Source organism: Galeopterus variegatus, unplaced genomic scaffold, assembly GCF_000696425.1.
Source record: "Galeopterus variegatus unplaced genomic scaffold, G_variegatus-3.0.2 Scaffold5538, whole genome shotgun sequence".
NCBI lineage: Eukaryota > Metazoa > Chordata > Mammalia > Dermoptera > Cynocephalidae > Galeopterus > Galeopterus variegatus.
The window spans coordinates 15537-39444 of NW_007731649.1; the positions used below are offsets into that span (position 1 = coordinate 15537).

At 35.0% G+C, this 23908-nt stretch overlaps 1 protein-coding gene across 1 annotated transcript in view; it reads right to left on the reverse strand.

Moving 5' to 3' along the window:
• Positions 1–12825: 12825 nt before the first annotated feature.
• Positions 12826–23908, reverse strand: part of LOC103605011 (serine/threonine-protein kinase N2-like) — a gene marked incomplete at its 3' end in the record, with an annotated part of 59140 nt that continues 48057 nt past the window's right edge. Inside the window, exon 3 of the mRNA XM_008589594.1 lies at positions 12826–12980. Within this exon, the coding sequence (XP_008587816.1) occupies positions 12826–12980 (155 nt within the window). The remainder of the gene's footprint in view (positions 12981–23908) is intronic.

Here is a 23908-nt window from a genome sequence, read left to right on the forward strand (position 1 = left end):
GATAAATGAGTTCAGCACAGTAGCAGGATACAAAATCAACACACAAAAATCAGTAGCATTTCTATTCTCCAATAGTGAACATGCGGAAAGGGAAATCAAGAAAGCTTACCCATTTGCAATAGCCACCAAAAAAATAAAATACTTAGGAATTGAGCTAACCAAGCATATGAAAAATCTCTATAATGAGAACTACAAACCACTGCTGAGAGAAATTAGAGAAGATACAAGNGTATTATTGTGTTCATTGTATCTTTCTTTCTTTCTTTTTTTATTCACTTGTTTATTTTTTTAGCTCCCACTTATGAGCGAGGACATGTGGTATTTCTCTTTCTGTGCCTGGCTTATTTCAGTTAACATAATTTTCTCTGAATTCACCCACGTTGCTGCAAATGGCAGTATTTTATTCTATTTTATGGCAGAGTGGTATTCCATCATGTAAATATACCACATTTTTCCCTGTCCAGTTGTCTGATGATGGACATTTCGGTTGGTTCCAACTCTAGGCTTTTGTAAATAGAGCTGTGATAAACATGGGAGTACAGGTATCCTTCAACATGATGATTTCCATAACTTTGAGTATATACCCAGGAGTGGAATTGCTGGATCTTATGGTAGTTCTATCTGTAGTTGAGGAAGCTCCATTCCATTTTCCATAATGGCTGCACCAATTTACAGTCCCACCAACAGTGTAGCAGGATTCCCCTTTCTCTACATCCTCACCAGCATTTGTTATTCTCTGTCTTTTTGATAAAGGCCAGTCTAACTAGGATGAGATGGTATCTCAGTGTGGTTTTGCTTTACATTTCCCTGATGCTTAGGGATATTGAGCATTTATTCATGTGTCTGTTGACCATCTGTATATCTTCTTATGAGAAATGCCTATTCAGCTCCTTTGCCCATTTTTCAGTTCAGTTGGTTTTTACTGTTAAGTTGTTTGAGTTCCTCGTACATTCTGGATATTAATCCTTTGTTGGATGCATAATTTGCAAATATTTTTTCCCACTCTGTAGGTTGTCTTTTCACTCTATTAATTATTTCTTTTGCTGTGCAGAAACTTGTTAACTTGATATAATCCCATCTGTTTATTTTTCCTTTGTTGCCTGTGCTTTGGGGGTCATATTCATAAAGTCTTTGCCCAGTCCTACTTCCTGAAGTGTTTCCCCTACATTTTCTTTCAGGAGTTAAATAGTTTTAGGTCTTATATATTAGTCTCTAATCCATTTTGACTTGATTTTGGAATATGGCCAGAGGTATGGTTCTAGTTTCATTCTTCTACATATGGATATCCAGTTTTCCCAGCACCATTTATTGAAGGGGCAGCCTTTTCCTCAATGTATGTTCTTTGTACCTTTGTCAAAGACCAGTTGGCTGTATGTGGGTTGATTTCCGGTTCTCTATTCTGTTCCACTGGTCCGAGTGTCTGTTTATGGCAGTACTATGCTGCTTTGGTTACTATAACTTTGTAGTATAATTTGAAGTAAAATAGTGTTATGCCTCCGGGTTTATTTTATTTTATTTCATTTTTTAAAATTTCATTTCATTTCAATTCATTTTATTTCATATTTTACTTTATTTTATTTATTTTATTTTATTTTCTCAGGATTGCTTTTGCTATTCAGAGTCTTTTCTTCTTTCATATGAATGTTAGGCCTGTTTTTGCTATTTCTGTGAAGAATGTCATTGGTATTTCAATGGGTATTGCACTGAATCTGTACATCACTTTGGGTAGAGTGGACGTTTTCACAATGTTACTTCCAAGAGCATGGAATGTCTTTCTATCTTTTTGTATCCTCTTTAATCTCTTTCAACAGTGATTTGTTGTTCTCATTGTAGAGATCTTTCACTTCCTTGGTTATATCGATTCCTAGGTATTTTATTTTTTTGGTGACTACTGCAAATGGGCTAGCTTTCTTGATTTCTTTTTCTGCTAGTTTATTATTGGAGTATAAAAACACTACTGATTTTTGCATGATTTTGTATCTTGCAACTTTACTGAAATTGTTTATAAGTTCTAAGAGGTTTTTTTGTAGAGTCATTAGGCTTTTCTACATATAAGATCACGTCATCTGCAAACAGGGGCAGTTTGACTTCATCTTTTCTGATCTGGATGCCCTTTCTTTCTTTCTCTTGCCTAATTGCTCTGGCTAGTACTTCCATACTATGTTAAACAGGAGTGGTAAGAGTGGGCATCGTTGTCTTGTTCCCATTCTTAAGGGAAAATCTTTCAGCTTTTCCCCATTTAGGATATTGGCAGTGGGTTTGTTGTATATGACTTTTATTGTGTTAAGATACTTTCCTCCTGTACCTAATTTGCTGAGAGTCTTTATCATGAAGTGGTTGTAAATTTTGTCAAATGCTTTTTCTAAACCTATTGAGATAATCATATGGTTTTTGCCCTTAGTTTTGTTTATGTGGTGTATCACATTTGTTAACTGGTGTATGTTGACCATCCTTACCTCCTTGGGATGAATCCCACTTGAACACAGTGTGTATATAATTTTTTTTTTTTTTTGTGACCGGTAAGGGGATCGCAACCCTTGGCTTGGTGTCGCCCACACCGCGCTCAGCCAGTGAGCGCACCGGCCATCCCTATATAGGATCCGAACCCGCAGCGGGAGCACCACTGCGCTCCCAAGTGCCACACTCTCCCGAATGCACCGTGGGGCCGGCCGGTGTATAAATTTTTTGATGTGTTGCTATATCCCATTTGCAATATTTTATTAAGGATTTTTATGTCTATGTTCATCAAAGATATTAGCCTACAGGTTTCTTTTCTGCTGTTGTATCTTTGTCTGGTTTTGTTATCAGGGTGATGCTGGCCTCATAGAATGAGTTTGGGAGAATGGCCTCTGTTTCCTTTTTTTTTTTTTTTTGAATAGTTTGAAGAGAATTGGTATTAGTTCCTCTTTAAGGTTTTGGTAGAATTTAGCAGTAAAGCCACCTGATCCTGGCTTTTCTTTGTTGAGAGACTGCTGATTACGGTTTTAATCTTGTTGCTTGTTATTGGTCTGTTCAAGTTTTCTATGTCTTCTTCATTCAGTCTTGGCAGTTTGTATGTGTCCAGAAATTTATCCATTTCCTCCAGGTTTTCAAATTTGTTAGCATATAGTTGTTTGTAATAGTCTCTAATGATTTTTTTGTATTTCTGTTGTATCAGTTGTAATATCTCCTTTTTCCTTTCTAATTTTTGTTATTTGGGTCTTCTCTCTTCTTTTTTTAGTTAGCCTTGCTAATGACTTTTCTATTTTGTTTATCTTCTCAATAGACAAACTTTTTGTTTCATTGACCATTTGTATCATTTTGGGGGGTTCTATTTCATTTAGTTCTGCTCTGATCTTATTTCTTTCCATGTACTAATTTTGGGATTGGATTGCTCCAATTTTTCCAGTTCTTTGAGGTGTAGCATTAGGTTGTTTATTTGAAATCTTTGTATTCTTTTGATGTAAGTGTTTATTGCAATAAACTTCCCACATAGCACTGCTTTTGCAGTATCCAGCAGGTTTTGGAATGATGTGTCTTTATTTTCATTGGCTATAAGAAATTTTTTGATTTCCTGTTTAATTTGTTCTTGGATCAATAGGTCATTTAGTAGCATGTTATTTAATTTCCATGTGTTTTTATAGTTTCCAGAGTTTCACTTGTTTTTTATTTCTAGTTCTAATCTGTGTGGTCTGAAAAGATACTTGAAATGATTTTAATTTTTTAAGAGTTGTTGAGGCTTGATTTTTGTGATTTAACATGTGTTCTGTCCTGGAGAATATTCCATGTGCTGATAAGAAGAATGTATATTCTGAAGTCATTGTATAAAATGTTATATAGATATCTGACAAGTGCAATTGGCCGAAAGTATGGTTTCAATCTTATCTTTCTTCATTGATTTGTTGCCTAGATGATCTATCCAATGTTGAGAAAATAGTGTTCAGGTCCTTAACTATTAACATGTTTAGGTCTATCTCTTTCCTTAGACTAATAGTGTTTACATTATATATATATATATATATATATATATATATATATATACACACACACTTTATATATACACACTTTATATATACACACTTTATATATATACACTTTATATATATATCAGTGTTCCAATGTTGGGTGCATATATACGTATGATTGTTATGTCTTCATGCTGGATAGATCCCTTTGTCATTATATAGTGGCCTTCTTTGTCTGTTTTTATGGTTTTTGGTTTAAAGTCTATTTTATCTGACATAAGAATAGCTCCTCCTGCTCAATTTTGATTTCCATTTGTGTGGTATTTCTTTTTCCTTCCCTTCACTCTTAATCTGTGTGTGTCTTTACAGGTGAGGTGAGCCTCTTGTAGACAGCATATAGTTGGATCTAGCTTTTTAATCCAATCAGTCAGTCTATGTCTTTTTTGAGTTAATCCATTTACATTTAGGGTTCTTACTGAAAAGTACTGTCTTAATCTTGACATTTTATTGATTTTAATTTGGATATTTTAATCATCTTTTGTTTGTTTCTTTCTTTCTCTTTTACTGTTTGTCTTTGATGTTTGTTGATTTGGGGAGGTGGTGTGACATATTTTATTTCTCTTTCTTGTTTGCATTTTTGTTCTACAGTGGGTTTTGTTCTTTCTTATGTATTGATGGTAGTGATTATTGTTTTTTGGATTCCAGATGCAGAACTCCCTTGAAGTTTCTTGTAGGGTTGCTCATTCGGTGGTGAACTCTCATAGTTTTTGTTTGTCTGGGAAATACACTATTTCTCCTTCCTTCTGAGGGATAACCTTGCTGGGTATAGTGTTCTTGGCTGGCAGGGGGTTGTTTTTGTTTTTGTTTAATACTTTGAATATATCATCCTATTCTCTTCTGGCCTGTAGAGTTTCTATTGAGAAGTATGCTGTTAGTCTCATAGGGACTCCCTTAAAGGTGATTTGATGCTTTTCTCTTGCTGTTTTTAGGATTCTCTCTTTGTCTTTAAGTTTTGCCAGTTTGACTATAATGTGTCCCAGAGAGGACCTTTTTGGATTGAACTTGTTTGGGAATCTTTGAGCCTCCTGAATATGAAGGTGCATGTCTCTCCCTATACCTGGGAAGTTCTCCACTATTTTTTTTTTTGTTGAATCAATGCCTTTTCCTTTCTCCTTCCCTTTGGGAACACTCATTATTCAGATGTTTGTGGGCTTAAGGCTGTCTGCTATCTCTCTTAGATTTTCTTCATGTTTAAATTCTTTTTTCTGTTTTTTGTGCACTTTAGTTATTTCAAAGAGACTATCTTCAAGATTAGAAAATCGTTCTTCTATAGGGGTTGCACCATTATGCATTGGTTTGGAGGTTCCTTAAACAGCTGAAGATAGATCTACCATACGACGCAGCTATCCCACTGCTGGGAATATATCCAAAGGAATGGAAATCATCAAGTCGAAGGTACACTTGTTTCCCAATGTTCATTGCAGCACTCTTCACAATAGCCAAGAGCTGGAATCAGCCCAAATGTCCATCATCGGATGAGTGGATACGGAAAATGTGGTATATCTACACAATGGAATACTACTCAGCTATAAAAANAAAAAAAAAAAAAAAAAAAAAAAAAACAAAAAAAACAAAAAAAAAAAAAAAAAAAAAAAAATCACATGGCTGTAAGCCTGAGGGGTGATTTCTGGGTTCTCTATTCTGCTCCACTGGTCCTAGTGTCTATTTTTATGTTAGTACAATGCTATTTTGGTTACTATAGCTTTGCAGTATAATTTGAAGTCAAGTAGTGTTATGCTTCCAGCTTTATATTTTTGGTCAGGATTGCTTTTGCTCTTCGGGGTCTTTTGCTCTTCCATATGAATGTTGAGATTTTTTCCATTTTTGTGAAGAATGTCATTGGTATTTTGATGGGGACTGCATTGAATCTGTAGATTGCTTTGGGTAGTATGGACATTTTCACAATGTTAATTCTTCCAATCCAAAAGCATGGAATGTCTTTCCATCTTTTTGTGCCTTCTTTAATTTCTTTCAATAGTGGTTTGTAGTTCTCATTGTAGAGACCTTTCACCTCCTTGGTTAAATTGATTCCTAGGTATTCTAATTTTTTCATGACTGTTGTAAATGGGCTTACTTTCTTGATTTCTCTTTTTGATAGCTCATTATTGGAGAATATAAATGCAACTGATGTGGGGGCATTTATTTTGCATATTGCAATGTTACTGAAATTATTAACCTGCTCTAGGAGTTTTTTAATAGAGTCTTTAGGTTTGTCTATATTTGATATCATGTCATCTGTAAATAGGGACAGTTTGACTTCTTCTTTACCAATCTGGATGCCTTTTATGTCTTTCTCTTGCCTTACTGCTATGGCTAGTACATCCAGTATTAGGTTGAATAGAAATAGTGAGAGTGGGCATCCTTGTCTTGTTCCTGTTCTTAAGGGAAAAGTCTTCAGTTTTTCTCCACTCAGAATGATATTGGTGGTAAGCTTCTCACCAATGGCGTTTACTGTGTTGAGATGCTTTCCTTCTATACCTAATTTGTTGAGAGTCTTTATCATGAAGGGATGTGGATTTTGTAAATGCTTTTTCAGCGTCTACTGAGATAATCATACGGTTTTTGTCCTTGATTTTATTGGTGTGGTGTGTCACACTTATTGACTTTCATATGTTGAACCATCCTTGCATCGCTGGTATGAATCCCACTTGATCATGGTATATACATTTTTTGATGTGCTGCTGTATTCTGATTGCTAATATTTTGTTGAGGATTTTTGCATCTATGTTCATCAAGGATATTGGCCTGTAATTTTCTTTTTTTGTTGTATCTTTATCTGGTTTTGGTATCAGAGTTATGTTGGGCTCATACCCTGAGACTGGGAGAATGGCTTCTGTTTCAATTTTTTGGAATAGGTTGAGGAGAACTAGTATTAATTCCTCTTTAAAAGTTTGGTAGAATTCAGCTGTAAAGCCATCTGGACCTGGGTTTTTCTTTGTTGGAAGACTGCTGATTATTGCTTCAATCTCATTGCTTGTTATTGGTCTCCTCAGGTTTTCTATCTCTTCTTGGTTCAGTCTGGGCAGTTTCTATGTGTCCAGAAACTTATCCACATCTTTCAGGTTTTCATATTTGTTGTCATACAGTTGTTTATAATAGTCTCATGATTCTTTGTACTTTTGTGGTATCAGTTGTAATGTCTCCCTTTTCATTTCTGATTTTTGTCATTTGGGTCCTCTCTTTTTTTTGTTAACCTGGCTGATGGTTTGTCTGTTTTATTTTTCTTTTCAAAAACCCAACTTTTTGGGCCAGCCCGGTGGCGCACTGCTACAGTGCGCCGCTTGGGAGCGCGGTGGCGCTCCCACCGAGGGTTCGGATCCCACATACAGACCGGTTCCCGCTCACTGGTTGAGCAAGGTGCGGACGCGACACCGAGGGTTGCGATCCCGTTGCCGGTCCCGGTCTGGGCGTGACACTGAGGGTTGCAATCCGTTGCCGGACACGAAAAAAGACAAAAAGGAAAAAAAATAATAATAATAAGTCAATCTAAACAAACAAAAATTAGCAAAATCACAAAACATGGAACGCTATGCTCAAAGACAGAACTTTTTCCTCACCAAAAATATATGGAAATAGATAAAATAGCATATTTAAAATACAGCTAAGTTCAAGAGTAAAAAAAAGAAAATCTCCAAGTTCCAAAAAAATAATGAAAAATTTCATTTAGTTCTGCTCTGGACTTAATTACTTCTTTCTGTCTACTACCTTTAGAATTGGAATGTTGTTTTTCAAGTTCTTTGAGGTGTAGTGTCAGGTTGCTTATTTGAAGTCTTTCCATTCTTTTGTTGTGAGCATTTATTGCAATAAATTTGCCTCTCAGTACTGCTTTTGCAGTATCCCTCAGGTTTTGGTATGATGTACCTTTATTTTCATTAGTTTCAAGAAATTTTTTGATTTCCTATTTAATTTCTTCTTGGGCCCATAAGTCATTCAGAAGCCTATTGTTTAGTTTCCACGTATTTGTACAGTTTCCAGGGTTTTCCTTGTTACTAATTTTCAGTTTTAGTCCATTGTGGTCTGAAAAGATACTTGGAATGATTTCAATATTTTAAAATTTGCTAAGACTGGATTTGTGACCTAATATGTGGCCTATCCTGGAGAATGTTCCATGTGCTGATGAGAAGAAAGTATATTCTTTAGTTGTTGGGTGAAATGTTCTGTATGCTTCTGCCAGGTCCAGTTGGTCTAAGGTGTAGTTTAAATCCTGTGTCTCTTTGTTGATTTGTTGCCTGGAAGATCTGTCTCGTACTGAGAGAGGAGTGTTCAGGTCACCCACTATTAACATATTTGGTCCTATTTCTTTCTTCAGGTGTAAGAATGTTTGCTTTATATATCTGGGTACTCTAGTATTGGGTGTATATGTATTTATGATTGTTATGTCTTCTAGCTGGATAGATCCTTTTATCATTACATACTGGCCTTGTCTCTTTTTATGTTTTTTGGTTTAAAGTCTATTTCATCTGATATAAGAACAGCTATTCCTGCTCGTTTTTGGTTTCCAATTGCATGGTGTATCTTTTTTCCATCCCTTCACTTTTAGTCTGTGTGTCTTTATAGGTGAGATGAATCTCTTGAAGACAGCATATACTTGGGTCTAGCTTTTTAATCCAATCAATCTGTGTCTTTCGAATGAGGAGTTTAAAAACATTCACATTTTGGGGCCAGCCCGGTGGCGCACTGGATAAGTGCGCCGCTTGGGAAGCGTGGCGGCGCTCCCGGCCGCGGGGTCGGGTTCCACATACAGACCAGTTCCCGCTCACTGGCTGAGCGAGGCGCGGGAGCAACACCGAGGGTTGCAATCCCATTGCCGGTCCCCGGTCCGGTACGGGGGCAACACTGAGTGTTGCGATCCGTTGCCGGACACGGAAAAAGACAAAAGACAAAAAAAATAAATAAATAAAAAATAAATAAAAACATTCACATTTAGGGTAGTCATTGACAGGTACTGTTTAATTTCTGTCATTAATTGCTTTTTGTTTAGATGTTTTAAATATCTCTTGATCACTACTTACCCTTTTATGTCTACCATGTTAGTTGAAAATTTGAGGAAGCATGATTTAGCTTCTTTCTCTTTCTCACAGGCATTTTGGTTTTAATAGCGGGTTTTGCTCTTTCTTGTGTATCTGTGATAGTGATCATCATTATTCACATTCCAGATGAAGGACTCCCTTGAGAATTTCTTGTAGGGCTGGTTGTGTGGTGGTAAACTCGCAAAACCTTTGTTTGTCTGGGAAATACACTATTTCTCCCTCATTTCTGAAGGAGAGCCTTGCTGGGTAAAGAATTCTTGGCAGGCAATTTTGTTCTTTTAGTATTTTGAATATATCCTCCCACTTTGTTCTGGCCTGTAGGGTTTCAGTTGAGAAGTCTGCTGTTAGTCTGACAGGGGTTCCCTTATTGGTGACTTTATGCTTTTCTCTTGCTGCTTTTAGATTTCTCTCTGTCTTCGAGCTTTACAAATTTGACCATAATGTGTCTTGGAGAGAATCCTTTTGGATTGAATCTGTTTGAGGACCTTTGAGCTTCCTGAATCTAAAGGTCTGCATCTCTCCATACACCTTGGATGTTTTCTGTTATTATTTCCTTGAATAGGTTTTCAATACCTTTTTCTTTCTCCTCCCCTCCTGCTCTTCTGGAATACCCACAATTTGGATGTCAGAGTGCCTGAGGTTGTCTTCTGTCTCTCTTAAATTTTCCTCATTATTTTTAATTCTTTTTTCCTTTTTTTTTCCTCTGCCTGGGTTATTTCAAAAAGACCATCTTCGTAATCTGAAATTCTTTCTTCTGCTTGCTCTAGCCTGCTGCTCAAGCTCTCTGTTGTGTTTTTTTATTCATTGAGTGAATCTTTCATTTCTAGGAATTCTGCTACACTCTTTTTAAAGGTATTAATCTCTCTGTAAATTTCCTTCTTCATATTCTGGATATTTTTTCTTGTTTCCTTGTGTTCTTTTATTGAGTCTTCTATTATCTCTTTGAGTTTTCTTAATTAAGATCACTGCTCAGAATTCCTTTTCAGACATTTCAAGGACTCTCTGCTCTATGGGGTATGGAATTTGAGCATTACTATATCCCTTTGGTGGTGTCTATCTTCTTGTTTGTTTGCAGTTCTAGTACTTTTTCATTGATGTTTGGTTATCTGGTAGAGGACTTGCTTCTTCTATTACTCTGGGGTTGGCTACGAGAATAAAGATTTCCTCCTCTATCTGCAGGCTCTACTAGTGACTCTTCTTATATCAGTGTAGTCAAGTGAGTGGCAGGTTTACTGTAGAGTGGCCCTGGCTGCTACTGTGGTGGTGAACTGTCCTTGTGGTGATAGAAGGTGTGGCGGTGTCTATATTACACCACCTTGGTTCCTGTTCCAGCTTTCTGTGGCCTCAGACTGATCCCCGGCCGTGTAGGTCTTGGCTCACCTTGGCAGCTGCTGGGCTGTGGGCACTTCCCTTCTATTCCACAGTTTCTTATCCTGTATATGCTGGGTTTACCCACACCACAACACCTAGAAAGTGATTCTTTCTTAAATGCCAGATAATCTTTCAAATCTCATACTAAAACTTAAACGATTTCTTCTGGCAGTTAAGTGATTCTTCTCCAGTGTGCCTTCAAAGTAACGCAAACAAACCCCTATTATATATTGTAATTATTTACATGTGATAATCTCCTTTTTAATAATGGGTGTCTTAAAAGCAGGATATTATCAGTTGAATACCTACTATGTATAAGGCACCATCTTTACATTTATACCACAGAGCCTAGCATAATGGCTATCAAATGTAATTAAATCATTAATAAATAAATTAAATTAATATTCCACATGATTTCAATTTACAATTTTCCCAAATCTCATAAAGATGTACTTTGACCCTCTGAGAAATTTAAAGATGAGGAATGAAAACAGTTAAGATCAAATCTAGATGGCAATAACTGGCAGGCCTACCACAGAGACTATAGCAGCTACAAACAGACTTTGTAATTCCACTTGAGTCCTTCTCAAATTAATGAATTTTCTAGTTAAAAAAAAAAGCTATTGGAAAATTATATATTTGCTTTGGTAGGAGGTTCACAGCGCTGTTCATTTTGGACCTGTAGTTATTATGTTATCTATTTGTTTTATTTTAGTATGTCACAACCCTGTTCAATTGAGAGCAGTGGTTCTTAATCTTTTGGGCCCTCTCATTTACCAACTATCAATATACACACTTGCTTTTCCTATAACTTGAAAGGGTTCATAAACTCCTCAAATAATCCATCAACCCCTGACTAAAAAACCTTACTCCAGAGAACAGCTGTCTGGTTAATTTAGTTTAAAAATGCTCAGCAAAATGTGGAACATTTACAGTTCCTAGAACACAGTATTTGCTTTAAAAAAAAAAAAAAAAAAAAAGTCCAAAACAACATCTGATAGAAATGAAAAATCCAGGGCCGCTGGTTAGCTCAGTTGGTTAGAGTATAGTGCTGATAAACACCAAGGTCCAGGATTTGATCCCTGCAGCAACTAGCTGCACACACACACACATAAAAAATCCCCAAAACTAAAGGTCAATGTAAAAAATAACAGCACAGAACTCTATCATCCGATAATAAATGTTCAAGGTTAGTAAAATAATATCCTCTCATATCAAATAGAAAAATTTTTCTCTAAAAATAACAAGAATTCTCTTGAGATATGGCATATGATCTGATTTTCATAAATAACCTTAAAAAGCCTTATTCATAACACATACACATTTTGGTCTTTTCAGCATATTCCCAAACTTAATCTTGGGTTGAGTAAGTGGGATATGCATGACTAAAAAACTTTTTCCCCCAATCTCAAATTCTTTCTAGCTAAAACAAACAAACCAAAAATACTTAAGAACTTTTATTTTAAAATTATTTAAGAAATATCTATTAAAATATGAAAGAAACATTGATTTGCAAAGGTAAGAATTAAGATAAATTGAGAGTAGAAAGGTGAACTTTATAATAAATATACTTTCTCAAAATTTTTGGAAATTATAACTACAGAACCTTAGGTTGGAAAGAGTCTTCAGGATAATCTGGTTCAGTGGTTTCCAACATTTTTTCTGCCACATTATACCTAAGAACTAGAACATGTTCCCATTTACTAACAGTTGCTTGCTGTAACAGTGATTTTTCAACTGGGAGTTATAGGTCCATACTAGATCCCAAAGAACACACAGGTCTAGGCCAAGTGATCACCGATGCTAAAATGACCTGTCTTTTCATTTGCCATTTCCTAAAAAGCCATGTGGTGATGAAAAACTCATTACAGCCTAAATTAAAACAAACAAAAAAAACCTTTCTGTTTTAAAATAACTTTAGATTTACAGAAAAATAACAGATACAGAGAGCTCCTGTGTACTGTTTACCCATATGGCCAAATTTTTTATTAGCTGGGTTTTGGTAGGATAAAAGAATTTTTAAAATATTACTTTATAAAATCATGTTTCCAATCTTTTTTGTCCATACTTTCAAATTTAGGCTCAAATGGTCTCAGAAATCATAAAATAGTGTTTAAACAGTGAAATTACCAACTAAAAGCACAAAAATGCAGAAAACATGGCACTCAATAGACCTCAACAATGATACCCGTTTGCAGTATGAGAGCTTAAGAAGGCAGAGCATCTCCTTGTTGGACCCTAGCAGGGAATATGCATAGAAGATGACTCAAATTTTTTGCCCTTTCAGTGCATGTCCACATTTGCATGTCCAAAGTGCCATGATGTTAGGGTTACAATTTTAGTGAGTAGGTGAATTCACAAATATGGAAGAATCTGCAAATAATGAGGATTGACTATATACTTACATTTACTGTGCTTACCTTTGAAGAACCATTTGAATACATCTGTATCATGTTCTCCGCACCTTGTTTTACTTTAAGTTCTATATCCAATTGTTTTTGTAAGGCAATCAATCTATTATTGCTAGTAGAATTACGAGGGTCACTATTCGGAGTATCTGGAGTCCTTGGGCAATCTATAAAGAAAATATTGTGCTAATATTACTTACTAGGATCAATTGCTGTTTAAAACTGGAAGAATATTTTCAAAGAATAAAGGACAGGGTCAGAGATAAGCCTGAAGTCACCTAAATGGAATCTCCCTATGCTTATAGATAATACAAGAATTCAACCAATTTGAGCAAAGAAAACATTTGAGTTGCAGGACTACCTGCCAGGGTAGATTCTACTTCCTGTAGAAGCGATTGCAATGAGTCTGAAACTGAATTAGATGATTGCACAAGGTTTTCTTCAACACTATTACTTTTTAAATCAAATCAAACCAATTTGACTAGTGCATTCAAACTAAATTCTAATTACTAATAACTTAAGCATAAACATATAAGCCTTCACATTTTCTTTTCTACTATGAGAATACTCAATTACAATAAAAAATATCTCAAGGATAGTTACTGATATCAGATTGATGGTGGTGGGGTGTAGGGAGACCAAAAATTTAATTCTATGGTTTCTCATAAAGAATAGTATATTGTTTCTATTTAAAAAACAAAAACAGGGCTGGCCCCTTGGCTCACTTGGGAGAGTGCAGTGCTGGCAGCGCTGAGGCCGCGGGTTCGGATACTATTAGGGATGGCCAGTGTGCTAGCTCGCTGAGCGTGGTGCGAACCACACCGTGCCGAGGGTTGTGATCCCCTTACCAGTCAAAAAAAACCAACCGACAAACAAAAAACCCCCAAAACTTCAGAAAGGACCCTTTAATTATTATGGGTAATCCATTATTGTTGAAAGACTTGCAATAATTCTACCATGTAACTAAAAATTCTTCAAATTGAAGTTTATTATTTTGTTGTTTATTCATACTAGGTCCCCCTTACTTATAATAAAGCTAGAAGACTAGAGTACTAGACCTAGTCCAGGTGATAAATAACTTGGTAATCTCTGGAAAACTGCCTAAACTGCAAGTTACTTAATCTTAGTGCTTCAGGGTTCCCTTCTCTTCCTCTGCAATATAAGACGGTGTGACTAATTGATTTTAACAAATATGTTTCATATTTGGTTGTATACTCTAAAAAAATTCACTAGTTCAAAAACATGCAAACATAATCTATTATTTAAAATAAAAATACAGACACTAGGCTAGATGTTGATGTAAAATAAGTGTTTTATTTAACATTTATATACAACTTAATAGACACAAGTCCTGATCTAGTGCTTTATAAACTTATTAATCCTCGTAAACAGCCCTATGAGTATTACACTCATATTACAGATAAGAAAACTAGGGCACAGAGAGGTTAAGAAACTTTCCCAAGGTCACACAGCTAGTAAGTGGCAGAACTTGGTTTCGAACCTAGTCAGTTGCATTCTGAAAAGTCTATACTATTAATCGCTGTGCTATGCTATCTCTCTGCCATTTAAAGACCTGGTAAAGAATTATACTAGACTGTGTGTGTGTGTGTGTGTGTGTGTGTGGGTATACTTATATATATAACAATATAATTATATATGCATACACAAATACATGTGTATTTGTGCATATTAATCTTTAAAATAACTTTTCCAGAAATATATTATCCACATTTTAGATATCAGGAAACAGGCAAAGCCACACAGTTATTAGCTGGGATTCAATTCAAGAAAAGTTTATATATTTTTTTGTTGTTGTTCAAGATTTTATTTATTCATTTTTTTCTATATTTATTATTACACAAATAATAATTTTTTGTGGCCCTTTACCAATTTCTTGCTAACCCCCCTGGAAAGGTTTCTATGTTAACTAAATTCCCCAAATTACAAATGAGCTGCTCCAAAAGCTCATTTTATAAGTGACACATTCTTATAGAAACCTGAGGTTTTCAGATCAGCTCATAGAAAAACTACTGAATACATCTAGGATAGTGGTTAAGAGTCCCTAGGTTTGAATCTCAGTTTGGGCATTGAGATCAGTACAAAGCATGTAATGTAGGGTAATACACGTAGGGTAAACTAAGTAATATAGCTCTGTGCCTCATTTTCCTCATCTGTTAAATAGTGAAAATAGTATGTACCTCACAGGGCTACTGGGAGGATTAAATAAATTATGTGTAAGGAGCTCAGAAAAGGGTATGGCGCATAAAAAATAGTCTATAAATATTAACTAGTAGTAATCATTGTTTTAAGTTTATCTCTAAGTCCATAAATGAACTATACATTATAACAATAACTGAAAATTTCAGATTTGGGAACATTTCGGTTTTCTTTCTTTCTTCTTTTTGTATAAATGATCCAAGAGCCTTGTAAGAAATCTAAATTACACAGAATTTGGTATATAGAGATAGTTTATAGTAAGTACATTTTTTAAAAGAACTGGAATGCATTCAGAGTACAAAGCCTTCAGTTGAGAAGAGTAGGAAAATGTGTTGCTTGTAAAACAGTTGATGGTGTTTAGCCTAGGATAAGAAGAAGAAATGATTCCTGTCTAAACATTTAAACATTTGTCTATAAAAGCTGTCCACTTACTATTTCTCCACAGGGTAGAAAATTAGAATCAATGGGTAAAAGGTTGTGAGGGTAAAAATTTTATCACAAGATAAAGAGAATTTCCTTACACTTTTGGATTATCTAACAATGAAATGGTTTGCCTTAAAATATAATAAAGTCCCTTGTCTCCGGAAGCATTTATACAAAAGCTAGATTACAACTTGGTAGAGATACTATAGAATAAACTCTTGCACATTACAGTGGGTTGTACTAAGACACTGAAATATCCATTGACCTAATAGTCTGTGAATTTGTAAAAGTATTATAATACCTAACACGGTTCTTATGGAAAAGTATGTCCTCAGTTTTAATAAGGATTACAGGAACATAAGAAATAACACAATGTTTAAGAGTTTGGATTCTGAGATCAGAATGCCTGAGTTAAAATCCTTTGGCTGCTACTTATTTCACCTATTTTCTTTTTTAACCTGTTTTTCTACTTGCTACTTTTCTTCTCTCCAGTTTTCTTTCCTATGGGTTATGGAAACTTGCCATATTGTCGCCAGTATATGTGTTGAACTTATTTCTTCATACAGAAACATATTTCAAAATGAGGGTAATCAAAACTCTCATTAATGCTCTTTCCATTCAAAAATTTTTTTTGAAAACTCTGTAAGATAAAAGTTATTTTTCTACTCTAAGAACTACCTTTAAATGATAAGAAAAAATGTTGGATCTACTCTTAAGTATACACTTTGACACTTAAAAGAACTACAATCCATGATTGTGACTAATGACAAATCTCCATTTGCTGCATCTATTGCTAAAATGACCAAAAAACAGTTTTTTGGGGTGGTATTACAAGATACTGTGCATGCTTCTAATTGTCTGAACATAATTACACAATTTTAAACATATGTTATACAAATTCAATAAACTCACTTTAACGTTTACATATTAGATCAAAGAGGTTTTATATATGCTTAAGTTACAGTAGACAAAGCACTAGAGATAAGCTTAAAAAATCATGTCTTTATACACATTTAACCAATATAAATTGTGCTATGAGATGAAAAGTGGACAAGACTAATTCCTCTAAAATATTTTTAATGGCTTGTGTCTACCAAATAAAGTCCCAACTTCATATCTAGGCATTAAAGATGTAGCTCCAAGCTAACTTCTCACTATTATTTTTCTGTCAAATTCTATGTTCAGTTAAAAAAATCTTTTTACTTCTGAGAAATCTGCACTTGGTTTTCCTCCATCCTACTATTAGCTGAAACATTACTTTCTCCAAGAAACCTTCCCTAACCATGCTGCAGTCTAATCAGGAGCTCCTTCTAATATGTCATCAAAGTGTACTTTCTTCCCTCCAATGAAATATGTACTACAAAGTATTATATTGATCTGCTTTTATCTCTTTTTCCCCTCTGAGACTAAAAGTAAGCATACTGAGGGCTGGGATGTGTACTTAACTATTTTAATGGATGACTTTAATTTCAGATCAGACCCAGAAAAATAGCAATTAGTACTGAAAAATAGGTAAGATGTTTTGAAAAGAAAGAGAAAATGAGAGGTTAAGAGACACAGAGGAAAAAAATAAACTCAAATAAATCTTACTGTGTTTCAGAAGGAAAAGAGAAAAACAGTGATTCAAAGACAATATGTAAAGAGATGTTGACTACAATTTTTTCACAACTAATGAAAGATACCAACCTATAGATTAAAGATATCCAATCAACTCCAAACAGAAATACATAGGGGGGACAAAACCAAAAAACAAAAACTCACATTTGGACACATCATGGTAAAACTTCAGAAAATCAAAGACAATGAGAAAATCTTAAGAGGCTGCCTCCTCAACAACAGTGGAATCCAGAAGACCATAGTTTCCAAGTGCTGAGAGGAAACAAATGTCAATCTAGAATTTTATATGAGGGGAAATAGCTTTCTAAAGTATCTACTTCCAAAAAAAAAAAAAAAAAAAAAAAGAATTCTAGAAGGAAGGTCTAAGATGCATGAAGAAATGGTGAACAAAGGAAATGACTGACATGTAGGTTATTATAAACCATTAATGACTATATAGAACAATGATAATTAGGTAAGATTTGTGGAATTGAAGATAAAATGATAGAATTAGTAAACAGACAACAATGGCATGTAAGTAGAGTTACAATAAATGAAGTTGAAGTATTTTAAGTTTATTGCATGGTATAGGAAGAAGCATACCATTCAAGCATCTAGTTGAGGAACAGAAACCACACAAGATACTTTGAACAGAAGGAATTTAATACAAGATATTGGTTACATCATATATATCCAGGTATTGTACAAAGGAATGGGAAATAAATGGTGACAAAATTCCTTTTCTCAAAGAGGTAAGAATCAGGTACACATATGAGGGTATTTCAAAAATTTCATGGAAAGACTTGTATTATCTTTAATTCTATTTTCCGTGAACTTTTTAAAGTGCCCTCATATATATAACAGATATGAGTATCACAATGTATACTAGTAGGACAAAAGCCACACCTAGACACATTATAGTGAAACAACAGATCAGATTAAAAGAATATCTGAAAAGCAGCAAAGAGAAAAAAGGAGATCCCTTCAGAAAGGAAGACAATTAGCAGCTGACTTAAACTACATGCCCTAGGGTGTGTGCAAGTGTAGAGAGGTTAAAAAAAGCGCAAACATAATTGGTAGGAGGAAAAATTAAAGTGGGGATTATCAGTAGCAGAAGTTGAAGTAAGAGGCAGATGCCAGACCATATGAAAGGCATCTCTGCCATGCAACAAATGTGTACTGTATTCTGTAGAGAATGGAGATCCACAGAAAAGTTTAAAGCAAGAAAACAAGATCAAATCTATATACTAGGTAAAAAATGCTGACAGCAATGTTTAGGTTGGATTAATGGAATAAGTGATGGCTGGTTAGCTCAGTTGCTTAGAGTGTGGTATTATAACACCAAGATCAAGGGTTCAGCTTTCAGAACCAGCCAGCTGCCAAAAAAAAAAAAAAAAAAAAAAAAAAAAAAAAAAATTAGCTCAGTTGCTTAGAGTGTGGTATTATAACACCAAGATCAAGGGTTCAGCTTTCAGAACCAGCCAGCTGCAAAAAAAAAAAAAAAAAAAGAAAAGAAAGAAAGAAACATTGGACTTACAGGCTTCGTCAGTAAAAATGGGGAAGAGATACTGATTTAGATTTGACACTTATTATTAGAGGTAGAATCTATAGGGCTTGGTGATGTACAGACTTACATTAGAGGGTGAAGGTCATAAAAGAAAGGAAGACACCTATATTAAAAGTCAAGTATTGGTTATGGATTACTGGGGTCCTGCTATTAACAGGACAGAAAACAAAGGGAAAGATTTAAAGGTAGTGTTCCAGGAAAGAAGAGTTCAATTTGAGATATGATGAGATGCAAAGCCAATAGGATATCTAGGTAATATCCATAAGGGTGACTATAAACTATCAGATGAAGTCCAGAAAACACATCCTGGCTGGAGATATAGCTTTTGAAGTCACCAGAAGATATGACATGGCTAAAATATCCCCTAGAGATGAGGTTTCCCAAGGCCAGAGTGAAGAATAAAAAAGAATTTGTTGCTTGTTTCCACCAAAATGGGTACAGCAAACGATATGCTATTTCTGGTGCTTCTAGTATTTTCTCTAAAACCACAACTGAATAGTTGGCTTCTAAAATTAATTCGAGTTTTAGAACACAGGATCAATCCAGATCCTTAGACAGCTCCTTACTACTTAAGGTCCAGCCTTAACCTGCTTCCTCGATTATCTCGGAGATTAGGAATGTAGTTGAACTTGAGTTTACTTCCCAGCACCAGGAAAGCTTCCTCAGACTTTACTTTCATCCAAACAAGTTTCATGTTCAGAATTAGATGAGTTTGGATACCTCATGCTTGGCCCTTTCCACAAGCTATTAAAACATCTTCTTCACAAAACACCTTAGAGAGGGTACTTATAATCCATCATCCTTGTTTTACAAATGAGAAAAACAAGGTCTGGAGGAGTTCCACTTGGTATAAAACCACACATCTATGTAATGGTCCGGCTGGATGACACCTCAGATCACATAACCTTTGATCTTTATTTCACAGCTAGCTGACTGCCTACGCTCAATATTCATAAAGTGGTACTTGCACTACAAGGATGTTTGCATATGTAATAGGGCTATTTACTGCATTTTTGTAAAAATTAGGAGGAAATATAGTTGAAGTAAACCTAGTCAAATCTAAATTAATAAAAATAATATTATACTGTAGCACTAGCCAGCTTCCTTAACAAACTTCAAACTATAAGTCTCTAAAGTCTCTACTCAGTGATCAACATTTTGGTTTTCACTTGGTACTTACAAATTGGTATTTTAAAAATAAACTGCTCCAGAATCTTGCCATGTGTTACAGTTATGTTAACTGTTTATACTTCCCCCAAAGTCCACCTTTCTTGTTTAAATAGATGTGCTTACCTTTTATAGCCATCTGGAACCTGCTCAAGATTGTAATGAATGCTCACTTATTAATGGATGCTTAATCAGTTATTTCGTGTACTTAGGATGACCTTTGTCAGATGTCACCAGCTGAAGTAATTTTGCTTAAATATTTTACAACTAGTACAGCCACTTGTTTAGCTTTCTTAGTAAGTTACAAAAATAGGCATGGATGAGACTGTGGGTTCTAACATTTTTTCTTTTAAGGAAACAAGCAACTTAAGTATTAAAAATTTCAGAAATGCCTATATCTGTTATATCACACCTTAATGTTTAAAAACTGCACATTGCACCTCTTAGTAGAGACTTCTTTACTAAAAAGTCTCTGTACCTACCATATGCACAGTTTTTCATGAATTCTCCTTAAGACAATGTTGCTTTACTTCTATTCCCTTCCTCTATTGACAATAATGTATATCATCAACCAACCACTACACACCTGTTAGACTGGTTAAAAAATATATTAACAATACCAAGTGCCGGAAAGAAGGTGGAAAAACTGGAACTATCTCATGTATTGCTGGTGGGAATGAAAAATAATATAGCCACTCTGGAAAGCATTTTGGCATTTTCTCATAAGGTTAAACATACTCTACCACATGACTTAGCAATTCCACTCCTAAGTATTTAACAAAGTAAACTGAAAACTTTTCTTCATACCAAAACCTGTACATGAATATTTATAGCAGCTGTAATAATAATTGCCAAAAACTAGAAAACAACCCTAGTATTCTTGGTGAGTGAAAAAACAATGACATAATTATACAATGTACTACTACTCAGGAATAAAAAAGAATGAAATATTGATAGAAGAAAAACTCAGATGAATCTCAAAGGCAATATTCTCTGCAAAATAAGTCAGTCTCAAAAGGTTACATACTTATGATTCCATTTATAGGACATTCTTGAAAACTGTAGTGACAGAGAGGAGATCAGTGGTTGCCAGGGAATATGAAGTTGGGGGAGATGTAACTACAAAGGGATAGCATGAAGAAGATTTTTGGGGCAATGGAACTATTCCTTTTCCTGATTGTGAGGGTGGTTAGACAAAAAAATTCAACTATAATTTCTATGCCACATTTAGGTGGGCAGGGCACCAATAAAAAAGAAAATTAAATCTTCTATTCATTCAAGAAAGACTTCATGAACTGCACTTTAGTCATTAAGAAAGAAAATACTTACAATAAGCTACATTCTAGGGATTTAGAAGAATTTAACTAGATTAACTACAAAAAAACAAAACAAAACCCAATACTATTAGCTCTATACTAAATTAATATTTGGCTTCTAGATATTCCCTATATTGGGGAAAAAATGGACTAAATTAATAGGTTAAAAACCTGCCTCTGCCCAGAAGCAGGCAACAGAGCAAAACCTGGGGTTCTAGGCAAGAGCCAAGGGTAGCCTACCCCCTGCAAAGAAGTAGGCAAGAGAGCATGCCGAAAACAGCACTTCCATGTGGGTGACCCACCACAGCCACTGCCACAACTGCCACAAAAGCAGTTTGACACCACAGCAGTAGCCACAACCACTGTGCAGGCAGCCCACCAGACACTTGACTGCACCGACACAATGAGAGCCACCAGCGGTGAGCAGAAAAAGAAGAGGATGTCTCTCTCCTCAAAGACCAACCCAGAATAACAGAAGAAGCAACTGCTCTACCAGATGAACAGACATCAATGTAGAGAACTAGAAAAAAGAAAACCCAAGAAAATATGATACCACCAAAAAAATACAGTAATTCTCAAATACCAGACATTATAGAGCAGGGAACGCTTGAAATGACTGAAAAGGGATTCTGACCATCTATCTTAAGGAAACTCACCGAGACAGAGGAAGACTATTAGATAACACAATGTAACAAGAAGAGAAATCCAGAATATGAAGGAAGAAGTTTACACAGATTAATACCTTTAAAAAAAAAGGATGTAGCAGAACTCACAAAACTGAAATATTCACTCAATGAAATCAAAAACACAACTGAGAGAGTAAGCAACAGGCTAGGACAAGCATAAGAAAGAATTTCTGAACTTGAAGATAGTCTTTTAGAAATAACTAAGGTGGACAAAAAAAAAAAAAAGGAAAAAAGAATTTTTAAAAATGAAGAAAACCTAAGAGAGCTACCAGACAACTTTAAGCACACAAACATTCCAATCATGGACATCTCAGAAGGGGAGGAGAAAGGAAAAGGCATGGGAAACCTATTGAACAAAGTCATAACAAGAAACTTCCCAGATATAGAGACATGGACCTTCAGATCCAGGAGGCTCAAAGATCCCCCAATAGATTCACACCAAAAAGATCCTTTCTAAGACACATTATAGTTCAACTGGCAAAGCTCAAAGACAAACAGGGAATCTTTAAAAAAGCAAGAGAAAAGCATCAAGTCACATATAAGGGAGTCCCTGTCAGACTAAGAGCAGACTTCTCAATTGAAACTCTACAGGCCAGAAGAAAATGGGATGATATATTCAAAACACCAAAAGAAAAAAAACCCCTGCCAGCCAAGAATACTATACCCAGCAAGACTATCCTGCAGAAATGAGGGAAAAACAGTGCATTTTCCAGACAAAAATTGCAGGAATTCCCCACCACACAACCAGCTCTGCAAGAAATCTTCAAGGAAGTCCTATATCTGTAATCTTAAAAACAGTAATCACTATCATGAATACACAAGAAAGAACAAAACCCACTGGTAGAACAAAAAGGCAAATGAGAAAAAAACTAAATCTTACCATCACTAATAACCACAATGACAATGTAATAATGCCTCTGCTTTATTTCTGATTTTAGTAATTTGTCTACTTTCTTTTTTTCTTGGTCAGTCTATATAGAGGTTTGCAAATTTTGTTGATCTTTTTAAAGAATCACTTTTGGGTTTTGTTGATTTTCTCTATTGTTTAATTCTCAATTTCATATATTTCTGCTGTAATCTTCGTTATTTCCTAATTATATTTGCTTTTTGTTTAGTTTGCTCTTCTTTTTCTATTTTCTTAAGGTAGTAGTTTACATCACTGATTTGAGATTTTTCTTATTTTTAAGAAAAAATAATGATTTGAGATTTTCCCTCTTTTTTAGGGATGATACACTTAAGAGACTAAGATTTAGGAGACGGGTTGTTTCCCAAGTATTTCCTTTCAGAGTGTCAGGTGCCAGCTAAGGCTTAGGTAGATTACCATGCCATTTTACAGAAGTCAATAATCTTTTACACAGGTGCATTCAGCCTCAGCTAATTTCCATGTAGGATAGTGATAATATCCCATGAGAGTATCTTTTTTCTGTTTTATTTTTTAATTGACAAATAATAATTGTATATACTTATGAAGTATGGTGTGGTATTTCATTACATGTATACATTGTATAATGATCAAATCTGGCTAATTAACATATCCATTACCTCAAATATTTATCATTTCCTGATGCTGACAATACTAAAAATCCTCTCTTTTAGCTATTTTGAAATATACATCATTAAATACAGTCACCATGCAGTGTAAAAGATCACCAGAACCTATTCCTCCTAACTAAAACTTTGTACCCTTTGACTAACATCTCCCTGTCTACCCCTCCTCCCCCAGGCCCTGGTAACCACCATTCTACTATCTACTTTCATGATCTCAACTTTTTAAAATACCACATAAAACCAACAATGTACAAGGGGGTTCCTTTTTCTCCACATTCTTGCCAACACTTATCTTTCATCTTTTGGTAATAACCAATCTAACCAGTGTGAGATGATATCTCATTGTGGTTTTAATTTTCACTTCTCTGATGATTAGAGATGTTGAGCATTTTTTCATATATATGTTGGCCATTTGTATGTCTTCTTTTGAGAAATGTGTATTCAGGTCTTTTGCTCATTTTTTAATAGAATAGTTACTTGCTTTCTTGTTATTAAGCAGTTTGAGTTCCTTGCATATTTTGGATATTAGTCCCTTATCTGACATATGATTTGCCAATATTTTCTTCCAATCTGTG